Source organism: Dipodomys spectabilis, unplaced genomic scaffold (assembly GCF_019054845.1).
Source record: "Dipodomys spectabilis isolate Male_0828 unplaced genomic scaffold, ASM1905484v1 ptg000290l, whole genome shotgun sequence".
Taxonomy (NCBI): domain Eukaryota; kingdom Metazoa; phylum Chordata; class Mammalia; order Rodentia; family Heteromyidae; genus Dipodomys; species Dipodomys spectabilis.
In genome coordinates, this window is record NW_024870967.1 from 451,323 (window position 1) to 460,538 (window position 9,216).

At 56.6% G+C, this 9,216-nt stretch overlaps 1 protein-coding gene across 1 annotated transcript; it reads left to right on the forward strand.

The window, feature by feature from the left end:
- Positions 1–1,377: 1,377 nt before the first annotated feature.
- Positions 1,378–8,808, forward strand: LOC122126902 (arylsulfatase L-like). The gene is made up of 10 exons (XM_042701475.1): positions 1,378–1,532; positions 1,943–2,064; positions 3,034–3,156; positions 3,727–4,153; positions 5,167–5,303; positions 6,554–6,666; positions 6,709–6,730; positions 6,776–6,938; positions 7,588–7,709; positions 8,462–8,808. Exons 1-10 carry the CDS (start codon positions 1,378–1,380, stop codon positions 8,806–8,808), a joined length of 1,731 nt encoding a protein of 576 aa, XP_042557409.1.
- Positions 8,809–9,216: the final 408 nt, after the last annotated feature.

A 9,216-nucleotide genomic window follows, 5' to 3' on the forward strand; every position in this document is an offset into this window, starting at 1 on the left:
TCCTCCTTCTCCTCCTCCTCCTCCCCCCTGGCCCCTGCGCAGGCCCTGCCCCCTCGCGCCCCAACTTCCTGCTGCTCTTGGCCGACGACCTGGGCCTGGGTGACCTGGGCAGCTTCTGGAACCGCAGCCTGCGGTGAGCAGAGGGGGAGGCCCGGATGTAGGGCCTTAGTTACCCGGATGTGGGAGCTCAGATCCCTGGATGTTCCACCAGGAGAACTGTATAGACATCTAGTAACTCAGTTCCTCGGATGTTGGATGTTAGTATCGTGGATGTTGGATACCAAATCCCGGGATGTTGGATCTTAGTGCCCCGGATGTTGGATATCAGGTCCCTGGATGTTACATGTTAGTACCCCGGATTTGAAGACCAGGTCCCCGGATGTTGGATATCAGGTCCCCGGATGTTAAATCTTAATACCCCGGATGTGGGAAATCAGGTTCCTGGATGTTGGACTTCAGTTCCCTGGATGTTGGATGTTAGTACCCTGGATGTTGGAGACTAGGTCCCCGGATGTTGGATGTTAGTGCCCCGGATGTTGGATATCAAGTCCCTGGATGTTAAATCTTAGTACCTCGGATGTGGGAGATCATGTCCCCAGATATTGGACTTCAGTGCCCCGGATGTAGGAGCTCAGGTCCCCAGATGTTGGAGGTTAGTGCCCCGAATGTGGGAGCTCAGGTCCCCGGATGTTAGATATTAGTACCCTGGATGTTGTAGTTCAGTGCCCCGGATGTTGGATCTTATTCCTCCGGATGTAGGAGCCCAGGTGCCTGGATGTTAGATCTTAGTGTCCTGGATGTTGGATATCAGGTCCCCGGATGTTAGATGTTAGTACCCCGGATGTTGGATATCAGATCCTCGGATGTGGGATGTTAGTGCCCTGGATGTTGGAGGACAGGTCCACGGATGTTAGATCTTAATGCCCCGGATGTGGGAAATCAGGTTCCCGGATGTTAGATGTTAGTGCTCCGGATGTTGGAGATCAGGTCCCCGGATGTTGGAGATCAGGTCCCCGATGTTGGAGATCAGGTCCCCGGATGTTGAATCTTACTGCCCCGGATGTTGGATATCAGGTCCCCGGATGTTACATGTTAGTACCCCGGATGTTAGAGCTCAGTTCCCCGGATGTTCCACCAGGAGAACTGTATAGACATCTAGTGGACCCCAGGTCCCCGGATGTTGGATGTTAGGTCCCCAGATGTTGGAGTTCAATTCCCAGGATGTTAGATCTCAGTTCCCTGGATGTTGAAGATCAGGTCCCCGGATGTTGGATATCAGATCCCCGGATGTGGGATGTTAGTGCCCCGGATGTTGGAGATCAGGTCCTCAGATGTTTAATCTTACTATAACCCAGATGTGGGAAATCAGGTTCCCGGATGTTAGATGTTAGTACCCCAGATGTTAGAGATCAGGCCCCCGGATGTTGGATATCAGATCCCTGGATGTTGGATCTTAGTGTCCCAGATGTTGGAGACCAGGTACCCGGATGTTTGAGCTCAGGTCCCAGAGGTTGGATCTTAGTTGCCCGGATGTAGGCCCTCAGGTCCCCGGATGTTGGGCCTTAGATCCCCAGATGTAGGAGCCCAGTCCACAGATATAGAATCTTAGTACCCTGGATGTGGGATCTCAGGGCCCCAGATGTTGGATCTTAGATCCCCGGATGTTGGACCTCAGGTCCCCAGAGGTTGGATCTTAGTATCCCAGATGTGGGATCTCAGGTCCCCGGATGTTGGATCTTAGATCCCCGGATGTGGGATCTCAGGGCCCCGGATGTTGGAGTTCAGCTCCCGGATGTCAGAGATGAAGTCCCTGGATGTTAGAGCTCAGTGCCCCGGATGTTGGTGCTCAGTTCCCCGGATGTTGGGCATTAGATCCCCGGATGTTAGACCCCAGGTCCCCATATGTTCTTGGCTGTGACTCAGTTTCCCTCTCCCCCCACAGCACCCCGCACCTGGACGGCCTGGCCCGGGACGGCTTGCGGCTGACCCAGCACCTGGCGGCAGTGTCCGTCTGCAGCCTGAGCCGTGCGGCCTTCCTGACGGGACACTACCCTGTGCGCCTGGGTTGGTATGGGGGGGTGGGACATCTGGGGAACGGAGGGAGCGGTGGGGGGGAGGTGGGGACAGGACATCCGGGGATCTGAGAGCCAACATCCGGGATACTAAGATCCAACATCCGTGGACCTGATATTCAACATCCGGGGAACTGAGCACCAACATCCAGGGCACTGAACTCTAACATCCAGGGACTTCATCTCTGACATCCGGGTTACTAAGATCCAACATCCGGGGATCTGAGCACAAACATCCGGGGCACTGAACTCTAATATCCGGGGACCTTATCTCTAACATCCATTGTACTAAGATCCAACATCCGGGGATCTGAGGCCTAACATTCTGGGAACTGAACTCCAAGATCCGAGGACCTGACATCCACCATCCGGGGTACTAAGATCCAACATCCGGGAACCTGAGCCCCAACATCCGGGGAACAGAGCTCCAACATCTGGGGATCTGAGGGCCAACATACCCGAATCTAAGCTCCAATATCCGGGGTTGTAAGACCCAACATCCAGGGAACTGAGCTACAACATCCGGGTAACTGAAGTCCAACATCTGGGGTCCTGATATCCACCATACAGGGCACTGAACTCCATCATCCGGGGATCTGAGGGCCAACATCCGGGATACTAACATCAAACATCCGGGGACCTGAGGTCCAACAACCAGGGAACTGAGGCTCAACATCTAGGGCACTGAGGTCCACTAGAGGGAGGGGAGGATTACTCTGAGGATCTCAGGTTCAAATTCCTGAGACTCTGGGACTTCCCCCCTGAAACGCCAGGAAACCGGAAGTGATGCCATATTGGTTTCCCCCGGGGGCTCCCAGGGCTGGGGTCCTTTCCACCCAGGTGGGCAGGTCCCAGGCTATCCCAGACACAGCAGGCCTTCCCCCTGAAGGTGTTAGATGCCCCCTCCTGACCCGGGACGCCATCATCACTGACCTAGGGTCCTTCTCCTCTCTCTTGAAAGGCATGGTGACCACCAACGGGGCGCGCGTGCTGCAGTGGGCAGCCGTGTCGGGCGGGCTGCCCACCTCCGAGATCACCTTCGCCAAGATCCTGCAGGAGCAGGGATACGCCACCGGCCTCATAGGTAAGAGAGAAGTCATCCATCCACCAATCCATCCATCCACCCATCCCCCATCCATCCACCCATCCATCTATCCATCCACCCATCCATCCATCCATCCATCCATCCACCCATCCACCCATCCATCCATCCATCCATCCATCCACCCATCCATCCATCCATCCACTCATCCATCCATCCATCCACCCATCCACCTATTCATCCATCCATCCATCCATCCACCCACCCATCCATCCATCCACCTCCATCCATTCATCCATTCACCCACCCATCCATCCACCCATCCATCCATCCACCCACCCACCCATCCATCCACCCATCCATCCATCCACCCACCCACCCATCCATCCATCCATCCACCCATCCACCCATCCATCCATCCACTGTGCATCCATCCATCCAGCCATCCATCCATCCACCCATTCCCCTATTCATCCATCCATCCATCCACCCACCCATCCATCCATCCATCCATCCATCCACTCACCCAACCATCCACCCACCCATCCATCCACCCATCCATGTACCCATCCACCTATCCATTCACTCGTCCATCCGTCTCTTCCCCTCCAGGCAAATGGCACCTGGGCCTCAACTGTGAGTCCCCCTCTGACCACTGCCAACACCCCCTGAACCACGGGTTTGACTCCTTCTTCGGGGTCCTCTTCACCCTGATGGGGGACTGCTTGCAAGAGGAGCCCTCAGAGAAGCGAGCGCGTCTGCAAGGGCCCCTGGACCTGGGGGCGCAGCAGCTGCTGCTTTCCCAGCTCTGCCTGGACTCTGGGAAGCTCACGGGCCTGCTGGGCCTGCGCTGGGTGCCCTGGGTGCTGGGCTCTGTATGTGGGGCCTTGCTCCTGGCCTGCACCTCCTGCCTCCTGGGTGTCTTCATCGTCCATGCCGACTGCTTCCTGATGAGGGATCACCAGGTCGTCCAGCAGCCTCTGAGGTTTGAGGCCAGCGCGGGGCTCTTCTTGCGGGAGGCTGAGGCCTTCATGCACAGGTCAGCCTGGCGTCGGGGAGGGGGACAGATGCCATCTACTAGATCTCTATAGTCAACTGGTAGACCTTAGATCCCCGGATGTACATCCAGTAGATCTCTATAGTCAACTGTCAACCTCAAATCCCCGAATGTTCCACTAGGAGATCTCTATAGGCATCTGGTAGACCTCAGATCCCCGGATGTACATCCAGTAGATCTCTATAGTCAACTGGTCAATCTCAAATCCCCGGATGTTCCATCAGTAGATCTCTATAGACATCTGGTAGACCTCAGATCCCCAGATGTACATCTACTAGATCTCTATAGTCAACTGGTAGACCTCAGGTGCCCAGATGTATATCCAGTAGATCTCTATAGTCAACTGTCAACCTCAAATCCTCTGGTAGACCTCAGATCCCCGGATGTACATCCAGTAGATCTCTATAGACATCTGGTAGACCTCAGGTCCCCAGATGTTCCATCTAGTAGATCTGTAGAGACATCTGGTAGACCTCAGATCAGACCATGATCGATTATTGGTAGTATTGATCAGATCATGATCGATTATTGGTAATAACTGATCAGATGATGTTCGATTATTGGTAATAACTGATTAGCTAATGTTCAATTATTGGTATTATCGATCAGATGATGTTCGATTATTGGTATTATCGATCACATCACAATCGAATATTGGTATTATTGATCAGATCCTGTTCGATTATTAGTAATATCTGATCAGCTCATGTTCTATTATTGGTCATATCGATCAGATGTTTGATTATTGGTAATAACTGATCAGATCTGTTCGATTATTGGTAATAACTGATCGGATCACGATCGATTATTGGTATTTTTGATCAGATCACTATTGATTATTGGTATTATCGATCACATCAGGATCGATTATTGGTAATACCTGATCAGATCAGGATCAATTATCGATCATCTGATCGATTATTGGCAATACCTGATCAGGTCGGTTATTGGTGAGGTTATTGATGAGTGGGGCGGGGTCTGACGTGGGTCCGCAGGCACCAGGCCAGCCCCTTCCTCCTTCTCGTCTCCTTCTTCCACGTCCACGTCCTGCTGGTCACCTCACCTGCCTTCCGGGGCCGCAGCGCGCACGGCGCTTACGGCGACAACGTGGAGGAGCTTGACTGGATGGTGGGTGAGTGCGGGGTGGCAGGAACTGAGGCACGGTGCTTGGGATGGGGGAAACTGAGGCACGGGGGTGGGGTGAGCGGGATAGGGAGACTGAGGCACGGGGACGGGGTGAGCGGGATAGGGAAACTGAGGCACGGGGGTGGGGTGAGTGGGTTGGGGGAAACTGAGGCACAGAGATGGGGTGAACAGGATGAGGGAAACTGAGGCATGGGAACGGGGTCAATGGATTGGGGTAAACTGAGGCATGGTGCACTTGGGTAAACTGAGGCACGGTGCATTTGGGTAAACTGAGGCACGGGGACAGGGTCAGTGTGTTGGGGATAAACTGAGGCATGGGGTTTGGGTAAACTGAGGCACGGTGCATTTGGGTAAACTGAGTCACTGGGCATGTTGGGGGTAAACTGAGGCAAGGTGCACTTGGGTAAACTGAGGCACGGTGCATGTTGGGTAAACTGAAGCTCGGTGCATGTTCAGGGTGAACTGAGGCACGGTGCATTTGGGTAAACTGAGGTACGGTGGATGTGGGTAAACTGAGGCCCGCATATAGGGGTAAACTGAGGGACGGTGCATGTTGTGTAAACTGAGTCACTGGGTATTGGGGTAAACTGAGGCACGGTGTATTTGGGTAAACTGAGTCACTGGGCATGTTGGGCAAACTGAGGCATGGTGCATGTTGGGTAAACTGAGTCACTAGGCATGTTGGGTAAACTGAGGCATGGTGCATGTTGGGTAAACTGAGGCACGGGGACGAGGTGAGTGGGTTGAGTAAACTGAGGCACCGGGATGGGGTAAACTGAGGCACGGGGACGGGGTCAGCGGGTTGGGGTAAACTGAGGCACGGTGCATTTGGGTAAACTTAGGCACGGTGCACTTGGGTAAACTGAGGCCCAAATATAGGGGTAAACTGAGGCACGGTGCACTTGGGTAAACTGAGGCAAAGTGCATTTGGGTAAACTGAGGCACAGTGCATGTTGGGGTTAAACTGAGGCACAGTGCATGTTGGGGGTAAACTGAGGCACGGTGTATTTGGGTAAACTGAGGCCCGGTGAGCGTTGGGGGTAAACTGAGGCACGGAGCCTGTTTGGTAAACTGAGTCACTGGGCATTGGGGATAAACTGAAGCACGATGGAAATTTGTAAACTGAGTCACAATGCATGTTGGGTAAACTGAGGCACGGTGCGTGTTGGGGGCAAACCGAGGCATGGTGGATGCTGGGGGTAAACTGAGGCACGGACCCATTTCCCCCCCCCGCAGGGCGACTGCTGGAAGCGCTGGACGGCGCGGGGCTGGGGCACCGTACCCTCGTCTACTTCACGTCTGACCACAGTGCCTCGCTGGAGGCCCGGGCTGGGGCGCCCGCCTCGGGGGTTCCAACAGCATGCACCGAGGCTAGGGGAAAACTGAGGCAGGGTGGGCGGGGCCTCCCACGCGGCCCGACCCCTCCCCTTGACCTTTGCCCTTCGCCCCCCCTTGCAGGTGCCAAAGGCATGGGCAGCTGGGAGGGCGGCGTCCGGGTCCCTGGGCTGGTGTGCTGGCCTGGGACGCTGCCCGCAGGGCGCCTGGTGCCTGAGCCCACCAGCCTCATGGACCTGTTCCCCACCGTAGTGCGCCTGGCCCGGGGCTGGGTTCCTGCGGACAGGTAGGAGTTCGCCGGCCTGCGTCCCCACGGGGTAGAGGAGAAGGGGGGTCATCTGGGGCCTCTGGGATCCCGAGCGGGGGAGGCTGAGGCCTGCACATCCGGGTCTCTGGTTGCTCAGAAGCCTGCACATCCGGGTCTCTGAGGGCTCAGACCTGCACATCCGGGTCTCTGGGGCTCAGGAGCCTTTACATCCGGGTAACTAAGGGCTCAGGCCTGCAAATCTGGGCCTCTGAGCACTCAGAAGCCTAGACATCTGGGTCTCTGAGGACTCAGGCCTTCATATCCGGGTCTCTAAGGCATCAGGGCTGCACATCCAGGTCTCTGAGTACCTAGGCCCAGGTCTCAGGCCTGGACATCCGGGTCTCTGAGGGCTTAGGCCTGCACATCTGGGTCCCTGAGGGCTCAGAAGCCTGCACATCTGGGTCTCTGAGTGTTCAGGAGCCTGGACATCCGGGTCTTGAAGGCCTCTGAAGCCTGCACATCCAGGTCTCTGAGGGCTCAGAAGCCTGCACATCCGGGACTCTAAAGGCTCAAGCCTTGACATCCAGGTCTCTGGGATCTCTGGCCTGCACATCCGGGTCTCTGGGGGCTCGGGCCTGCACATCTGGGTCTCTGAGCGCTCAGAAGCCTGCACATCCAGGTCCCGCAGGGAGGTGGAAGGCCGGGACCTGATGCCCGCGCTGCTGGGGATGGCGCAGGCCGCAGGCCACGACTTCCTGCTGCACTACTGCGAGGCCCGGCTGCACGCCGTGCGCCGGTTCAACCACCCAAGTGAGTGCCTTGACCTCCGCTGGGCCCCGGGGCGGGGGAGGGAGCTGCATGCATGCGTGCAGGGACCCGGATGCAAGGCCTGGGGGTGGGAGACCTGGATGTGGGAATCCCCGGATGTGGGAATCCTGGGATGTGAGGACCTGGATGGAAGGCATGAGATGGGAATCCCCGGATGTAAGGTCCCGGATGTGAAGTCCCCGATGGGAATTCCCGGATGTGAGGTACTGAATGAGAATCCCTGGATGTGAGGCCCCGGATGTGGGAATCCTGGGATGTGAGGACCTGGATGGAAGGCATGAGATGGGAATCCCCGGATGTGAGGCCCCGGATGTGAGGTCCCAAATGGGAATCCCTGGATGTGAGGTCCCAGATGAGAATCCCTGGATGTGAGGCCATGGATGTGAGTCCCCAGATGTGAGGTCCCACATGTGAATGCACGGATGTGGGGCCCCGGATGTAAATCCCCGGATGTGAAGCCCCAGATATGAATCCCCGGATGTGAAGCCCCGGATGTAAGGTTCTGGATGTGAGGTCCCGGATGTGAATTCCCGGATGTGAGGTCCGAGATGGGAATCCCCGGATGTGAATACCCAGATGTGAAGTCCTGGATGGGAATCCCCGGATGTAAGGTCTTGCATGTGAATGCCCGGATGTGAATCCCTGGATGTGATGTTCTGGATGTGAATTCCCGGATGGGAATCCCCGGATGTGAGGCCCTGGATGTTACTCCTTTCTCCCCCCACCCCCCGCAGGCCGCACGGTGTGGAAGCTGCACTTCGCCACTCCGCGCTCCGACTCGCCGGGCTCGGGCACCTGCCTCGGTTTCCCTGCCTGTGCCTGCTCGGGGCGGCGAATGACCCGCCACCTGCGGCCACTGCTCTTTGACCTGACGGCGGACCCGGGGGAGACCTGCCCGCTGCAGGGCCCGATGGCGACGCGCAGACGCGTGGAGGCCGCGGTGGCCCGGATGCTGCGCACGCGCCGCCCCCTCATGGCCCCGCCCCTCGCCCCTGCACACAACACCTGGAGCCCGTGCCTGCAGCCCTGCTGCGCGCCCAGACCGCTCTGTGCCTGGGACCACCTGATCCCGGACTTCTGACCCTGACCCGACCCCCAACCCCCAACTTCCCTGGGGCTATGGCAGATCCTGGCCTGCGCCTTCTCACATCCGGGGACTCACATCCGGGTATTAAACATCCAGGTATACTCAAATACAGAGATTCCCACATCCGGGGATTCCCACATACAGACTCTCACATCCAGGGATTCCTACATCCGGGGATTCTCACATCCAGGGATTCCTACATCCGGGGATTCTCACATCTGGGGATTCTCACTTCTGGTGACACATCCGGGAATTCCCGGGGATGTATTTACACATCCGGGGAATCCCACATCCGGGGACTTTTACACCCGGGGATTCTCACAACCAGAGACTCTCACATCCGGGGACTTTTACATCCGGGGATTCTCATATCCAGAGACTTTCACATCCGGGGATTCCTAC